General features: G+C 38.5%; 1 protein-coding gene across 1 annotated transcript; it reads left to right on the top strand.

Annotated features, from left to right (window-relative positions):
- The first annotated feature begins 203 nt into the window (after nucleotides 1-203).
- On the top strand, nucleotides 204-18,230 carry LOC140153349 (zinc transporter ZIP9-like). The gene is made up of 7 exons (XM_072176079.1): nucleotides 204-412; nucleotides 4,012-4,108; nucleotides 5,541-5,777; nucleotides 9,242-9,319; nucleotides 11,357-11,442; nucleotides 13,870-14,004; nucleotides 16,124-18,230. The coding sequence occupies exons 1-7, from the start codon at nucleotides 308-310 to the stop codon at nucleotides 16,364-16,366; spliced, it is 981 nt and encodes a 326-aa protein (XP_072032180.1). The 5' UTR covers nucleotides 204-307; the 3' UTR covers nucleotides 16,367-18,230.
- Nucleotides 18,231-18,504: the final 274 nt, after the last annotated feature.

Genomic DNA, 18,504 nt, shown 5'->3' with positions numbered 1-18,504 from the left:
TACAGTAATTATGCAATGCTTTATTAAAGAGATAAATGCAGAAATTTTTAAAATAGGTATTTAAAAAACAAAATTATTGTATAAAAATTGAAAATAATGTTACTGTAGAGTAGAAATATATTGTTACTATCCAAATTTTTACGACACTCATTAGACAATGTGATCATCAACAGACCGGTAGAATTCAGGCATTAAGTCCGTACATAAAATATTGTAAACATGTAAATGGACAGATGATGTGTTCAGCAGTACCATACGTGTGCTGAGAAACGTGTCAATAATTGTTTTTATTAGCTTCAGGTCACAGATGTCAAATATGGATGATCCATGGGCGATCGTAGCGCTGTCATTGGCGATGTTAGTGGGTTGCTACATCGCAGGATCAGTTCCTCTAGCGTTTAATCTTTCCGAGGTAAGCTTACTACCTTAAATTTTTTGACTAAAAAAAAGCATTTCAATTACAACCTCAAGCAGCAGTATAGCCATCAAGTTATAAATAGATAATAACTCCATGGTCTAGCCAAGCCAGGATGAAGAGAGTCCATGTCAATTCTAGTGAAAAACATCCCACCGCGTCCAATAATATGGGTGTCTATCGCGCTACGGTTTGCTCAAGAAGTCTAGCCAAGAATTTGATCACTGATAGCTTCACATTCTAGGCTAGAGACCATTGCATTCAAAATCTAGTCGGATTCGCTGAAGCATGACACCGTGTGAAGCAATGGAAGTTTAGAAGTAAACTCTCATTAAAGCTAGACTTACTCGTACCAAGACCGCCTGAAACGGTCAGCGAATGAAGCGTTTCTAGACGATTTCAAGAACACCACCACGTATGCGTAAGACCTTTTTAGCCTACGTCTCGTAGTCGTATCCTACTATCGGATCGTTGAAACAAGAAAACCTCATCACAAATTCACTCACCTTCCTACACCACCAGTTGAAATAAAACTCAAAACTTCCTGTGTTATTCCTCAAAACAACATGTAACTTCATTAATAAAAATTGAAATCCTAGTATACCCTGTTATCGAAAATTTTGTTTGATGAAAGTCAACTAAAGGTAAATTTTCTCACGAGCAGAACATGTCGCTTGCCGCTGATCGGCATGACGCATGAGCAGTGCAGCTAAATGGACATAAACAAGGTTTACGATTGAATGATACTACAGTCTACACCCATCGAATGTGTGTCATCAGCCCTCAGATCGGCCCTCAGACACACACATACTGGCATAGAGTTCTGCAGAAGCATGTTTTGTTGACATTTTGTGTAATGTTTACATCCATGACAGTTCTAATACCATCATCAGACAACTCAAATACAAAGAATATCTTGATGTTATCATGGTTATGCAATCAAGTTTACAACACTCTCACTCTTACAATGAGCAGAAAGTTACTGAGTCATGCAATTCAAGTACCAATATTAATTATCTGAAGTGGCCTACTGCAAATAACCAGATATAACCTTTCTGATTTGCATGTTATTTTGCAATAACAAAACCATGTTTTCCTTGATTTTGGTATGAAATTGAGCAAATAGAATTAATTGTCATGTCAATTTGGAGTTATTAGGGGCCACTAAAACTGATATGAGGTAAGTTTTATATGTTTGGAATCTGTATTGCCTTTTCTGAAGGAATTATTGCCATGTAAACAAACCATCCCTTGGCCAATATGGACATGGTGTACAGCTATTCAGTACCCTGTTTTCCATGGGTGACTGTAGGAACCCATGGATTCGATCCATATAGAATGATACATCATCGCATGTGTATAAAATTAGTCTCAGGCCAGCCGCCAAACTGTATGTGGCTATCACGGGTTTGTTAGGATCGACAAGCGTCAGGCTGACACAATCTGGTTGTGTCGGAGACTATCATTGTGACGCCCATGTTGGAACCCAGTTGGAACCATTGGAGTACGGAAGAAATATTCATTAACGGGACTGAAGCAATGTGCCCATTTCTATGTTTGTACCGGGTAAGTACCAGGCATTTTTCAAAACAGAGACTGCTACAAATTCGTCCAAAGCAAAGGTAAGCAAAGGGTTAGGGATCGCATTTTTAACTTTGACTAAACTGTTTCGGAGTTAAGGGTCGCTAAAAGTAGACCATTTTGGGGGCTGTATTTGGTATACATGTCATGTTTTGAACAGAGTAAAAAACAACCATAACTTTATAGTTGCTAGAGAGACTCGCTTTACCACGCAGCAATACTTCGTATTGCATGCGTGAGCCACACATAAGCTAGACTGGGGTCCACACATAAATAACATAACAGGCAAAGCCCAGAAATCTCTCAACTTCCTACAACGCAACCTCTACAAATGTCCAGAGAATATCAAACAACAGGCATACATTTGTACACTTCTCTAGTAAGACCAATCCTGGAGTATTCGTGTACAGCATGGGATCCCTATCACAAGAAGCACATTTCAGCCCTTGAATCAGTCCAGAAGAAAGCGGCCCGCTTTGTGAAAGGGAATTATCAGCGGAAGGCCAGCGTTTCCAATGCTTCAGGAGCTGAATTGGCCTTCTCTTCAAGACAGACGATCAGCAGCACGTCTCACCATGTTGCACAAGATTAACTCAGGTGATCTTCCACTCTCCATCCCCGAGAACTATTGATGATATTCCTGACAGAGCAGAAACCCATAGTCAAAGACCAAACCAATACATCAACCACAGTGCCAGAACCATGACTCACAAGTATAGCTTCTACCCCCGCACCATCACCCAGTGGAATATACTTCCTGCATCCATCATTCATGAGTCAAAATCAACCATGTTGTTCAACAACAAGGTCTGGAGCTACATACAGACACACTCAGCTCAGCTGTACACAGTCGAATCAGTGGATTCAAACCCAGCCTCATCAAACTAAGCCTCTCTGCACCAGCCACTGTTTTTATGCGCACCCTTGGATTATGCACCCTCAGTTGAGATGTTTTTAGACATTTGTGATGCCACCAGAATCTGGACGTCGATACCAATTGGTCCTGTCCCGTATTTCTTTAGGTGTAGATGTAGACAGCCGATCACAGGGACACGAGTACACGACAGGCGATTGGATTAAAAATGTTGCTAAAATTACACTTCAGCAAAATTTTAGACTGTCAAAAATAGGCAATAAAAAGATACAGTTGACTCATCGAAATAACTTTCATCCAAATTTCAACATTAACAGAATAAATATGCACCGCTGTCCGACCGAAAAATGATAGCAACGTACTCTAGCATCGAATGCGTAACTATCATGTGCAAATTCGAAGCTAGAGTTCTCGAGTAAGCTGCGGTGGGAACTTACCTTGTACATTTCACCATTAAAGCAAGTGATTAGGCCACACAAATTCAATGGACCGCCCAAACAAAACACAGGCAGTGCGCAGTGTCATGTTGGCTCCAATGTTGTTCCAACGCTGTTCATAAAGTAAACAACTGATGTTTATTCAAATCAGTAGATGTGATTTTAGGGGGTCAAACTTGCATTTGCAAGGTGGTAAAGTTTGTGACTGATAAATTTTGTGACTAATTTTGCATTTTTCTCAAAAAATAACTACACACTGTTAACAAATGTTATGTATAGTTATTATAGGGGCAAGGAATCCAATTACTTCACTGAAATTGTAGTGATTCAAGACAAGTGGTTCATTATGTATGTTAAGAAATCATGAGCTACTTTCTAGCGGTACCTCTTTTCTTCTCATAAATAACGTACCACTTGTCTTGAGTTGCTGAAATTCCAGTATAGTAACTGGATTGCTTGCCCCTATAATATTATACATAACTTTTGTTACCAGTATGTTATTATTTTTTGAGAAAAATGCACAAATAGTCACACATTTATCAAGGGGTGTAGTACCACCTTAATTGCTTCTAAAAAGGTAAAAATAATGCTAATACATGTTTAGGGTAGGAAATTGCACTTATCATACCAAATGTTCTTTTTACTAGTGTGCCCTGCTGAACATAATTAAACTTTGTTAATTTTGTATTATTTTTTGTTGACAGAGTAAGATGCGATTTATCACAGTACTTGGTGCTGGTCTCCTGGTGGGTACTGCCTTGGCTGTTATCATTCCTGAAGGCATTCATTCTCTATTTGAAGGTACATTGGGTAAACGTTTTGTTTTGCATGATTTCTATCAGTTTTAAGCTGAATTTGTACTCGATCGCTTTTGCAGAAAAGCGATTCTCACGCATGCTCAGTGTTTACTCACATTTCCAGAGCGTCAAGGCGAGCAATCGATTCAAATCGCTGAGGCAAAAACGACGTCGCTTTTGCGAGTTGAAGAAATCTCAACTTCACAGCGATATCGCTTGACACGTGAATGCGTCAACCAATCATATACAACCAACTGGATCTATTATTTTGCTATTTAATTTACCTTTCTCGATTATTAACTTTTGGTGATGAATTAATTCAAATCAATAATTATTGACAGCAACTGATGTTTTAAAAATGTATTTTGTGGCATTTAAAATATTTTAATTGTCGTCTGCAATCGCTATCGCCGTGATAAGTATAAATGCAAAAGCGACAGGCGATGCATCGTAAAATTCAGCGATTGCCCATCGCTTTCCAAAAGCGTTTAATCGCAATCGCCCGGCGATCAAGAATAAATTCAGCTTTATTGTTTGTACTTGAAACATAGCAGAGCAAGAACAAATTGCCATGTTCTTATCTGTCTGTAATGTGTGATTAAAAAAAAAAGGAATACCTGTTGCCAGGGTGGTAGCCAGGATTCAGAAACTCCCTGTCCAAAATTTTTGGGGTCCAATATTGATCATGTGTCAAGATTATTGATCTTGACACAATATCGATCATGTGTCAAAATCAATCATTAACTACAAGGTATTTTAAATGTTATAGTATTTTCATAGACATATAATATTATCATTATCAAAATGATATGAATAAAGGTGAAAACAATTCAAACTATATTTTCCTGCCTGTCTTCTGAACGGGTTGATGATTTTTCCACCAGTCTACTTTTGACCTTGCCTGTCCAAGAAACGGGCAGACTGCTCTCTGGCTAACACCATGTATGTTGCTGCCACTAATGTTAGATTCCAAGAAATGTACTATCAGCTATCTCTAAACTAGTTGCCTAAACCCTATCTACCACACTTAACTCTAATACAAAGATGAATGCACAAAATCACAGCAAATGTGTGTTCAAGCTATAATTTGTTAAGCTTTAAAATGAAGCTCCATGTAATTATACCGGTAGTGTAAAGTAAGGATATGACTTTGGCGGCTTTGGCGCGATCATGTTATTTGAAAGTTAAAAATTTGTTGATCATAGATTTGTGCCGAAAATTGTGTTTTTTGATGTATATTGCACTTTTCAAAAAAAAAGTCTGAAATGTATGTCTCAACTTTCAGGTTCAAATTCAATATTAGTGTGGAATTGTTATTTTTGAATCAAGTCAATTTTTGCATCAAAATGTACTTACAGATGCAAAATTTTGTCTCATGTTTACCATGAATTACAATTTTCAGTTTCATTATTTATTCATTATTTGATTTTTCTCAGATGGTCACATACATAGAGCAGTAAACCCACCACCACCAGCAGATGATCCACAAGCTGCAGATGCCCAGAAAGATGGTGATCCTCATCATCATCATCATGAGCATAGCTTGGAAAGTCATAGCAGTGAAGAAGAGTTACATTACCTTATAGGTGTTGCCTTAGTTACGGGTTTTGTCTTTATGTTATTAGTGGACCAAATCGGAGGCGGACATGGACATTCTCATGGACCACCGTCTAGTAAGTACTATGTATTTACCATTTTATTTGCATTCCAATTATTTCTAATTTTGGCCTTTTAGGATGCAACAAGATTAGAAAACTCAGAATTATGCTTTAAATACCATCTTCACCTGTGAGACAAATATTTGTGCAACTGCACAAAATAATTCCGTTTTTTAAAGTTGCAAATCTTTTAAAAACTAGATTGTCTCAGCAGCAGGGGACATTAGGCTGTCATGTGCATCTAGGTGTAGAGGCTTATCCTCTTATTCCCACTTGAGCATTCTCAAGTACACTTAGAGTTTTTTGGTCTCCTGGTCAATTCAGTTTTAATTTAGGGGTTGTTGTTATGTTGTTATAGCAACAAGCTCAGTTTTTCTATCCAGTCAGCTGTCACTTTAGTGGTGTGCAGCCATTCAGGTTTCCCATCTTATTTTTTCATTCCTTTGTTATGTCCATAGTTCTCCTAGTGATGCACTTGCAATTGTTCCTTCGATCTTGATGGACCAAAAAATCCCACCCACCCTCCCAAAAGCTGGAAGGAGTGAATCAGTTAACTAAATATGGTTAAAGATACTCCAATAAAATGGTATGTCCAATTATGCTGCTTTATGCTTAAAAATAGAGGCTTTGTATGGAATTTCTTCAAATCTTGAAGAATATCATTAATAGATTGTCTCCACTTTCTACTGCGTTTTATAGAAGGGGAATGAATGCTTTGTATGGAGTTTCTTCAAAACCTGAAGAATCGCGTCAGTAGATTGTCTCCACTTTCTACTGCGCTTTTTATAGAGGGTGGTGGAGTTTCTTGAAACCTGAAGAATCTCGTCAGTAGATTGTCTCCACTTTCTACCGCGCGTTTTTATAGAGGGTGGGGGAGTTTCGTCATATCCTGACGAATCTCGTCAGTAGCTTGTCTCCACTTTCTACTGCGTTTTATGGTATTGATTGGTTTTATTGGGCTATTGAATGCTTTGTATGGAGTTTCTTCAAAACCTGAAGAATCTCGTCAGTAGATTGTCTCCACTTTCTACTGCGTTTTATGGTATTGATTGGTTTTATTGGGCTATCGAATGCTTTGTATGGAGTTTCTTCAAATCCTGAAGAATTTCGTCAGTAGATTGTCTCCACTTTCTACTGCGTTTTATGGTATTGGTTGGTTTTATTGTGCTATTGATTGCTTTGAATGGAGTTTCTTCAAAACCTGAAGAATCTCGTCAGTAGATTGTCTCCACTTTCTACTGCGTTTTATGGTATTGAATGGTTTTATTGGGCTATAGAAAGCTTTGTATGGAGTTTCTTCAAAACCTGAAGAATCTCGTCAGTAGATTGTCTCCACTTTCTACTGCGTTTTATGGTATTTGTTGGTTTTATTGGGCTATTGATTGCTTTGTATGGAGTTTCTTCAAAACCTGAAGAATCTCGTCAGTAGATTGTCTCCACTTTCTACCGCGTTTTATGGTATTGAATGGGTTTATTGGGCTATTGAAAGCTTTGTAAGGAGTTTCTTCAAAACCTGAAGAATCTCGTAAGTAGATTGTCTCCACTTTCTACTGCGTTTTTATAGAGGGTGGTGGAGTTTCTTCAAAACCTGAAGAATCTCGTCAGTAGATTGTCTCCACTTTCTACTGCGTTTTTATTGAGGGTGGTGGAGTTTCTTCAAAACCTGAAGAATCTTGTCAGTAGATTGTCTCCACTTTCTACTGCGTTTTATAGTGGGCTATTGGTTGCCTTCATGCTTTCCTCCCTTTCTACTGCATTTTTATACCAGGGTTATAAATGCTTTGTTGCTTATTTGGAGTATCTTTATTTACTTGGTTGTAAATAACGGTGGATTTAATATATTATATATCAGTAAATGGTTTAAGCATTGATGCCAGATCTTGCTGAATACAAAATGTTCGTTTGCTAGTGTTGGCATTGTTTATTCTTTTGGAGATTTCTAATTATTTAATTGCGGTTAAAAATGCTGTTTTCCAATCCAATCCTCTGTTTGATCCAAAGATGTATCTGTTTAAGATATGCTTAAGATTTGCTTAAGATGAAATTGGTTAAATGTGATTCAGAAGTCAACTTTTGTTTGTCCAGCCTGTATGGTTGGCTTGTACACATTTTTCCAATAATTTGTGTGTTTATTGATTTATATGAAGATAATCAATAATTCCAAATGCTTGCTGCAATTAATTATCTCAATGTATATAATTTGTTTAATTGATATGAAATCTGTTATTATCTCAATATAGTCTTAATTTCTATGAGATTGTGAAATTATTATAAATAAGCTTATGTGTATTAAATGGTCCTCATGATCGTGGGGCAATGCGGAGTCTATTCTTTGCGTTGTTTTGCTTTCCTGCTGTCTCGAGACAATGCAATCTTGTAAAATATGGACAAAATGTGCATGTGAATGTCAGTATGAGTCAAGTGTTTGCCTGCAAACGAGGACACACACAAGACTTTTCACATTTAAACCATGGACTAACCTGCAAACGGGTGCCATCCTGGGTTTGTGGAGGTCTGCACTCCAGTAGGTCACAAAGACACAATGGCATCTAGTAGAGATATGTCCGCTGTTGTATAAATTGTCCACTGTCACGTAAATACCACTAGAGATATTATGTATTGTGTATCGTACACATATTATATATATTATGCACAAAAAAAATCCTTATTTTGATAATAATACACAAGGTCTCTGATTGCTGACACAGGCTGGTAGGCATATGCCTGCAGAATGTGTATGTGTGGGGGGTGTGTGTACATGCAGTTAACAGATAGGTAGCATTGGGGTTGTTTGTAACCAAAGGTAGACAGACAAGACCTACAGTATCTATTACAGTGCAAACTCATTAACACTAACTTGTGCGGAATTCACATTTTACTTCTTGTTATCAGGAGTTCATGTTATCCAGTTCTAATAACATGTGATATGTATGCTTGGGAATGTAAAACATACTTCTTGTTATCAGTAACTTCATGTTAAGAGGGTTCGTGTTAACGAGTTGCCACTGTTAAATAGCTTTAGTCTTGCTGATCTATGTAACTTTTCCAGATTTACCCAGCAATTCTGATCTAGGTGATAAATGAATCGGCACTTTTCAGGATTTGAACAATTATCTGTATTACATCTCCGATCTTGCAGAGAAGATACCTTACCCTTCCCAGAATCCTTTGCAACATGATTCATCACATCATTACATACTTACTACACAGTACACCCCATGTTGCACTAGATAGCAAGTCAGTACAAAAATTGAAATGGAAGAAATGTAATATGGGAAGTGTCAGATTTCTTCTCTGCTGGTCTTGTATGCATTTAATATTACGAATATATGAAATATTGCAAAGAGAAATGGTTCAAGTTAGTTAGCTGCTTCTAGGTGGTATTATGAATCCTTTGTAGCATCTATGCATCAAGTATTTTACCTACACTGGTGCAATTGATAACCCATTTTGTTTGCATTTTTATATTTTCATTATAGATGATGTTGAAGTTGGATCATCAAGAAATAGCAGAACTAGTATCACAGCAACATTAGGTCTTGTTGTACATGCAGCAGGTAGGATATTTGTTGGGAGGAGGGGGTAGGAATGTTATAATAACAGAGCTATAAATAGGTCGTGTATGTGCAGCAGGAAGGATATTTGTTGGGGGATTGTGAAGGTGGATAGGAGTATTATGGAGTCACTTAAGAGAGTTTTGTTGAGCAGGCATCATGGTGACTGTTGACACAGCAATGACTAACTAGTGCACCAAATCTCAAGTTATCCACATGGTAGGAACTACTGTCTGTTCAATTAGCTTAGATTCTTGAATTTTTAAGATATTTGAAGAAATAAAAAATCGCGGCCAAAGTCATCAAAGAAAAGTGTTAGCACAGCCTTAGACCTAACGTGATTTATACTTTTCAAATTCCCAAGTTCAATTTAAAACCCGATTTCTTTTCAATTTTGCCTCATTTTAGGCAGTACTTGGGTCCACCAAAAGGGTTCGCGACCTTTTTACAAATCGAGTGGGACGGTCCATTCTCAACTTAGGGCATAGACCCTATCCAATTTAGCAAAACAACCTGCCCACCAATATGTCCTTCCATTTCAATTGTTATACCGTTCCGGTTATTGGATAGGTTCTATAGGTGATGATGGTCCACCGGGTTTTGTTACACGAAATTATATGGCGCGATTACGTTTTATGCATAACATTATTCTGAGCATTATTTTTTTCCTAAACAATGACATGAAAATTATGGATTTCGTTCTTATTTCAACTGGTTTACAATGTAAATTGGGTTTTGTTTAATACCATTACCATCATTCCTTCCCAAGAATATCAGCATTCGCTTGACATTTTCAGATACAGTGACTTTACAAGAATTGTTTTCTGTAACCAGATTGTTTTAAATAATATTTTTTTGTACAAAAGTTCTTTTGTTTCCAAATGTCCTTCTCATAGTTTGTATATATTCAACAAATAAAACGAAATAACAAATTGAAAATAAATGTGTAGTTTTATAATAGGCCTATAGGCCTACACCTTCTCAGACCCATTCGCAACGTAATAACGTAATGTTTCAACAGTAGGATTTCAACACAAATAGGCATACTGGCAAATATAGCTATTTTGATGGAGAATACGTCTTGATGCGGATGGTCGAATAAATACTATCTCAGCGCATTATGACATTCGTCCCCATTGCTCTAAATGGATTGATTCAAAAAAGTTTATGGTACCCGACGTTCTACCGCTTGTTATAAAAATATCGCGGGAAAAGACCAAAATTGAAACGAAATGGGGTTTTAAATTGAACTTTAGAATTTGAAAAGTATAAATCACGTTAGGTCTAAGGCTGTGCTAACACTTTTCTTTGATGACTTTGACCACAATTTTGTATTTTTTCAAATATCATAAAAATTCAAGAATCTAAGCTAATTGAACAGACAGTAGTAGACCTAATCAGATGAAGTCACACTTTGATGTCATCAAAGTTGGTAAATTTTTGTCCCTGGTCTTGGTTGGTTTTGATCAGGTTGTCCCATACAGGATCTAAGGATGGTTCTTGTTTCTTGATTTGGATAGTCTGTCGGTGATGTCACATGATGTTGATGTGACGTCATGTGATTAGTCCACAGAATTAGAGAAGAAGAACTGGGACTCCCTACATGTATACCGCCACATACAATCGCGCCGTCAGCTATGGGGAGAAACTTGGGGGTATTCGGGTCCTTGCCGACAATGTGCGGAAAACAATTCATCTGCAGCATCTTGGTACTCTCGTGTAGGTCGCATCAATTGCGTCTCTCAAATGCGCCCATCATCCATGTCACGCTTGCATGACAATGAATGCCTCGACTCTTTCCATGCCTGTATGAAGATGGCAGTCGGATCTCGGTTCTCCTTCTCTAAATGATGTGTGTTAGTCCCAAAGCTGTTTCCACAAAAAAAACCATCAGAGCTAACAACATCAGTTGTTGATGCGGATGTTCCTTGAAATGCAGCGTTCGCTGTAAGCAAATAAACAAGTAGTAGGACTAGTTTCAATTTTAAATTATTCTTAACTTGCATGATATTTGATCCTTTTTGATTGCCCCTTGTACAGCCGATGGTATAGCTATGGGTGCCGCAGCTACTATGTCAAGACCTGATGTACAGATGATAGTATTCATGGCTATCATGCTACACAAGGTATGTTGCAATTGCTTACAACTTGATATCAATTAAGTACATAGACTTTCTCGACAGGAATTCATAAAAAGTCATATTATTTCTACGAGTGCACTATCAGTTATTACATTACCAGTAGAGATAGGTTATTCCGTTTATTTTCCTACACGTTTAACGCATCAGTGATGCGTGTGTTTAACATATTAACACGCATTGATCCAGCCCCGTCTATCGGCAAGATTTCATGAATATACGATAGGTGCGGTGCACCTCAACCACACCTCACAAAACCGGAATTTCTAACAGAATATGTTAGTACCAATGGCGCCGTACATAAGGTAAAATTCGCGAAGTCAACGGCCCAAACATGTCAGAAACTATGCATTATTTCGACGTATTAGTGTTAAATAATGAATGTTTTGAGCAAGTTTCATGTAAATTATTAAGGTCGTCTTCAGATTTTGTTACTTTCAACTGTTGATTAGCATTGAAAAATGGAAAATTGAAGGTTGAAAATGACTTGCATGTTACACATTTACCACAATTGCTAAACGTTTAACGGATCGTGTGTGCGTCTAACGGTACATGTGTTTAATGTTCCCATGCCTAATTACCAGTATAGCTAATCCCAATGTGAGTGGTTAAGGGGGTACTACACCCCTCCATAAATTTGTGTCTATTTTTGCATTGTCCTCAAAAACTAATAAAACACTGGTAACAAAAGTTATGTATATTATAGGGGCAAGGAATCTAATTACTACACTGGAATTTCAGTGACCCAAGACAAGGGGTTCGTTATTTATGATAAGAAATAAGGTACCGCTAGGATGTACCTCATTTCCTATCATATATACTGAACCGCTTGTCTTGAGTCACTAAAATTTCGATGTAGTAATTTGATTCCTTGCACCAACAATATACATAACTTTTGTTACCAGTGTGTTATTATTTTTTGAGAAAAATGCAAAAATAGTCACAAATTTACCACAGGGGTGTAGTACCCCCTTAAGCTTTCATCAGATGTGTCTCTGACTACTCACGCAGGGACCGGCTGCACCAGTAAAACTGTGATAACCGACGGCATACTCATAGAAATACTATATAACTTACTTGATATCATTCTCATTTTAACCTTATTTTTATTTGAACAGATAACAAGCAAAATGCTCATCCTCCTCTGTGATCGATGTTGTGTTATGTTTATAGTTATAACTTGTTCTCATGGAAAATTCTCAAAACAAGTCAATTACAGTGTGTAATGCCAATGGGAATTCATACTATCAAATCCTTTTTTTGGTTACTTACTTAATTTACTTACATTCCTTACTGAAAAAAATTAATGGGCTATCACAGACTATGTTGTGGAACAAGCATGTCATAGGTTGGGAGGACGCCAATATTAAATCAAGTGAGACCAAGAGGAACAAAAGATCGATTAGGCAATGGAAAAACCCTGCTATTTCTTTTTTAATTTGCTGTCTGCATGTAAAATCTGCCATTTTTGGCCAAAAGTGGATTGAGTTTGATGGAAATTGCTGTATGAATGTAAAATCAGCTGTTTTCTGCAAAAGTAATTTATTTTGACTGAAAGAAATGCATTCTAAGTGAGGTAGAAAAGATTTAGGTGATTTTGCTATAAAAAAACACTTGCCCAACCGACCCTCCTTGTAAGGTCAGCCCACCAGTAGCACAGGGTTTTTTTCTTGCTGAATAATTTCAGGGAGGCAATTTGGATCAGGGGCCTAGAGGGAAATACCATGAATATATGCAAAGGGGTCTTTTTTTATGTGAGTAAATCTAGGCATTAATAGCTGAAATCTAGGGTAGGGAATAACGCTGACAAATCTTCAGCCAGGCACAAGTGACCTGGTGAACGAAGGGGGTCGCCGTAGATAGCTGGTAGGGGCAATTTTTACAGGACAGTCAAGGTGTACATGTAGCTAATAATCAGGCTTGTTACCCTGATCGGAACCAACTGTAACAAGGTCTTTTATCATTGGTCATCTGCCCCGCCTTTACCAGATGAGCCACAGGGAGAGCGGATAAGATCTATTTCTTACCAATTATTTTTGACCAGATTTTAGCACCACTACCCTTCGTAACTTTGGGAAAGAAGAAGCAAAGTTGCCAGTCTGATGAAGTGCCAGTGGCATAGCATGGGTCATCCAATTGGGGGACACCGACCATGATTGGAAGGGCACCGGGTCTGATTGGGGGCACAAGCCGTTTGTTGGCAATTTTCCTATGGGATTTTCTACATTTTGCAATCGATTGGGGGGGGGGGCATGTCCCCCTGTGCCCCTATGACATAACACCACTGTGAAGTGCTGCCTGAAACTATATAACAAAAAGCATGTCACCAAAAATGGATTTGATTGTATGAATTCCCATCAAACAGTCATAAATACGATCCTTACAAATTTCTCTCTTCTTTTATTTGTTTTACAGGCTCCAGCAGCATTTGGTTTAGTAAGCTTCCTGCTTCATGAAAACTATGAGAGAAATAGGATACGGAAACACCTGTTTGTCTTCGCTATGGCTGCACCTGTAGCAGCACTTATAACATATTTTGGTCTTAGTCATGTAAGTAGCTAATTGGGTAAAAGAGTGGTTCTTCTTTTTACATCACTAGCAGTTTACTTCTTTTTTGCCACAGTTGAAGTGAGCTTTCCTTTTTGACTTAACATACTAATGCTGGTTTCATACTTTCCTGCCGCTTGCCACTTTGCCGCTCTGCAGATGATTTTACTTCACTGCGCAGTCGCACCAGAAATGCTAGCGGTGACCAGCGGCAAGCTGATATATCGATCACTCCACCGCTTTGCCGCGGCGGCAGCACTGCTGGAAGTTGAATTCAAATCAACTCAGAGCGGGGCTGCTCTGACGTATGAGAGCAAAATACGATTTTGGAGCTGTGCTGAGCGGCAAGAGTGGCTTTCAGAGTCATGCCGCTGCCGCTCAGCGGTGTGCCGTTCCGCTTGCAGACAAGTGCAAGCGGCATAATGAAACGTCACCGGCAGAAAGTATGAAACCAGCATTAGACATTCAAATTTAGTGATACTGTCTTTTGTACAGAATTAGAGCAGGAGAACCAGGACTCGACCGCCATCTTGATACAGGCATGGAGCAAAAATTGGGTGTATTATGTTTCCCATGGAATGCGATTGAGGCAGTCGTTGTCATGCAAGCGCGACATGGATGATGGGTGCATTTGAGAGATGATGCGACCTGCACACGATACCAAGACACAGAATTGTTTTTGTTTGTCTCTGTGCACCGTCGGCAAGGACAGAATACCCCAAATTTTCTCCTCATAGGTGACGGCACTATTGTATGTGGTGGTATTTTGATTTATTTATTTATTTATTACGGTATAAAAATCCAGAAATACAGTCAGGAAACTGAGACATCTGGTTAACAATGCATACATCAAAAAACACAGAAATATATATTTAAAAAAAAAAACATATTTTGACAAACAACAAATCAAGAATTTAAAAGATTCACAACTGCAGGAATTGTTGATTTTTGGTAGCGAAGTTCTCTTGCATCTAGGCGGGTCAAGTTGTTGAGCATTCCTGAGGTTTTTACCGTGTCTTTTACTTTTGGGAGCAGGGAGCATCCTGTTGTGACGCTCTGATTTCAAAATGCTCTCGCCAAAACCTCTAAGGAGATGTTCCCGCCTTTCAACAAGAGAACAGAGCTCAAGCGTCTTCAGAGCCTCTGAATATGAGCTGTACTGGTTACCGAGTATTATCTGACGGCGGCGCTTTTGGATAAGTTCCATCTGGTCAGCTTGGTGTTTAGTGATACTACTGTGCCAGAGAGGACTGGCATATTCTAATACCGGACATACGTACATTTGGTAGACCGAGGTCAGATCACTAGCAGAAGCTCTGAATCGCTTAAGAACATAGAGCATGTACATTCTCTTTGAAGCCTTTGTAATCATTTGACCAACTTGGATATCCCACTGGAGATTGTTTTGAATTGTGACTCCCAGAAGTTTCATACTGTTAGTGGTATCAACCTTCTTGCCATTGATAGTAAAAACTGGAAACTGGGGCTCATTTAGGGAGTCCAAGTTCTCCTTCTCTAATTCTGTGGTCTTTTGTGATAAATGGTTCATTGTATGGCACATACTTTGGCAGAAGAAAGTAATTTCCTCTTATTGTCTTTACAAGTTACATCCTTTTATTATGTGATTGTTATTGAAACAAAGTTGACCAAAACTATGGCCAAGGGAAGTAGTGGAGTAAATAAATACATCAAAACTCTAAAACAAAAGCTCTAAAAACCTGACTTGGCCAACATCATGCTACACCATCAACAACATCTAGCTATAATTTGGTTCAACTCAAGTTCGGTAGTGACGTACGTGCATATTTTGCTTGCCGTAGTATCGAATTGCATATGTAAAGTTAAACGATCCGAGTGTACATGCATGTCTACAGGGGCATTTAGTCGGCATGCTTGTGGCGAAAGAGCATTGACGTCACTACCAAACTTGAGGCGAACTAAATTATACACATTAACAACAACAAACATTTTTTGATATCCCTTTTAGTTAAAAAAAAAATTTAAAATTGTAATATTTTTGTAGATCATGATATGTTAAGGATTTTTTGTTTGAATTGGACTCTTGGTTTGCCATTGTTTGTTGTATGTACCATAAATATTCTTATTTATCTTTGTGTTACAGGCTAGTAAACAAGCACTGTCATCAGTCAACGCAACAGGTATATCCATGCTCTTCTCAGCGGGTACCTTCCTATACGTAGCAACCGTCCACGTCCTTCCAGAAATAGCAAGTGCGCATCCTACAACAAGTACAGACAGTGAGGGCACTGTTGAAATCAGAAGTGGTTTTAGTAGAACTGATTTATTTGCTGTTGTCACTGGGTGCCTAGCTCCGTTACTCCTAGCCTTTGGTCATCACCATTGAGTGGACATTGACATTGACACTGAGAGTGACCAGTAATCATTAGTCATAAGATGACCAATGATCAATAGACAGCATATAGTTTGTTGATATGCGGCATGAGATGTGCTACTAACCTGACCACTTTTGTTGAGTACCTGTGGAGCTGGTACATCCATTAGGCGAACTTAGCCAGTTTCTGGAGGGAGGTACCAACTCGACAATTAAGTAGCGCTGATGAAGCCTTGTCTAGTTTTCTAGTCCTAAAGAAGGCAGTAGATGGACAGCTCAGAAATGGCAACATAACTTTGAATTGTGCCCGCTTTGTGCACACAGTGCATTGGAACAAGGAACAATGTGCATAATGTTATGGATGTGAAGTGGGCTATTCTAGGTGAAATCCATACACCCCCTGTGGAAGACATGATTTTAATCTTCCACACAGGAAGTGGGAATTTCAAATTGGGTAACCTGAATGGGTGACTCCATCTGAAATCTACACTCCCTGCTGTGGGAGGTTAAGGTCATGTCTTCCATGGGGGTGTATGGATTTCACCTAGAATAGCGCATTTTGACAAATCAGCAAAAATGTGTCTTTGCAAAATAGTGCAGTGTTACAAAATTGCACGCTGCTTTTGAAGCTCAAGTTTAGTACCTTTGAAGGGAATTGAAGTGAAAGTGAATTATTATCAGTCTGTAAGAAAATGTGTTGCAATTTTAAAGACGTATTGCAACATTTGTGAGAGCTAGTTGCACTGTGATTCAGTTAAATATGTGGTCTGATAATCTGCCTACATAATACTGGTTTGTGCTGAAATGTCCAGAAATGTGTAGCTTACAATTTAAAGGGATAAACAGTATCTTCTACAGCAAATTAGATTTGAATTTTGACATCCCAGGGCATCCCAGCCACTTCTTGTTTTGATGGCAGGTCTATAGTAAACACACAAGAGAATCAACAGTACTTATGCTGTTTATTCCAGGCACACCTCCGTCTATTGGAGGCGCACCTCTGGTTTTTGGAAGTACACCTCCGTTTATTGGAGGCACATCTCCGTTTATTGGAGGCACACCTCTGTTTATTGGAGGCATTCCTCCGTTTATCGGAGGCACACCTCTGTCCATTGTTCATTGGAGGCATACCTTCCGTTTATTGGAGGCATACCTTCTGTTCATTGGAGGCATACCTTCCGTTTATTGGAGGCATTCCTACGGGAGGCATACCTCCATTCATTAGAGGCACACCTCCGTTCATTGGTGGCATACCTCCGTTTATTGGAGGCACACCTCCGTTTATTGGAGGCACACCTGTTTATTGGAGGGTGCTCCAAGGCCAAAAAAATTAGTGTGTTGCCCTCCTAAGCCTAAATTCTGGTGGGTCAGCCGGCCGGATATTTTTTAAAACCAACTTGACCATTGGATACCTACTATCTGAGCTCACAGCAACATTGAGTGAAGAGAGGAAAACGCATATTGGCTGTATTTTCTACACGATGTTGAACAAAATTATTTTAAAAAAACATGTGAAAATTATTGAAAAAAATACGGGCCTAGATGTTCGGGATTTTGACCCAGCCACGGAGGGCAACACAACAACTTTTTTGGGAGCCTAATTTACCACAGAATTATGCAGAAAATTGTTTCACTTCAAATTCAGTAGCAGGGTCAGGTTGTTTAATCGCTACTGACATATTCTATCAGAATATTGATATATGGGTCATATGTTTTGGGTGTCAGAATTAAATGGCTGTATAGCCTTGTAAGGTTGATCATCTTTGTAAAATATAAGGGAATGTGCCTGCCCTAGCTTCATGTATGGTGGAGCAATGGGATAATATAAATGGTGTAACTAATTGGTTCTTTTATATAAATATATTGTAGTAATGCATCATGTGTAGGTTTGGTTTGTGGAAATGATTTGGAGCCTTGGTTAACAAACCAAAAGTCTGATAAGTCCGATAAACGAAAATGCTTTCTTACGGAGGCGGAAGCTGACCCTTCCCTCCCTGTAATGCAAGTGTGAAATATTGAAAATAACTTTACCAATAGTTTAACTATTCTTTTTACAAACATAATCTGACTTTTGACCCCCTCCCCCTAATGAAAAAGACTTTCGTTTATAGGACATCATAAACTTTTGGTTTGTTCTCTCAGATTAACCA

Source organism: Amphiura filiformis, chromosome 5 (assembly GCF_039555335.1).
Source record: "Amphiura filiformis chromosome 5, Afil_fr2py, whole genome shotgun sequence".
Taxonomy (NCBI): Eukaryota; Metazoa; Echinodermata; class Ophiuroidea; order Amphilepidida; family Amphiuridae; genus Amphiura; species Amphiura filiformis.
This window is presented reverse-complemented; position numbering and strand designations above follow the sequence as displayed.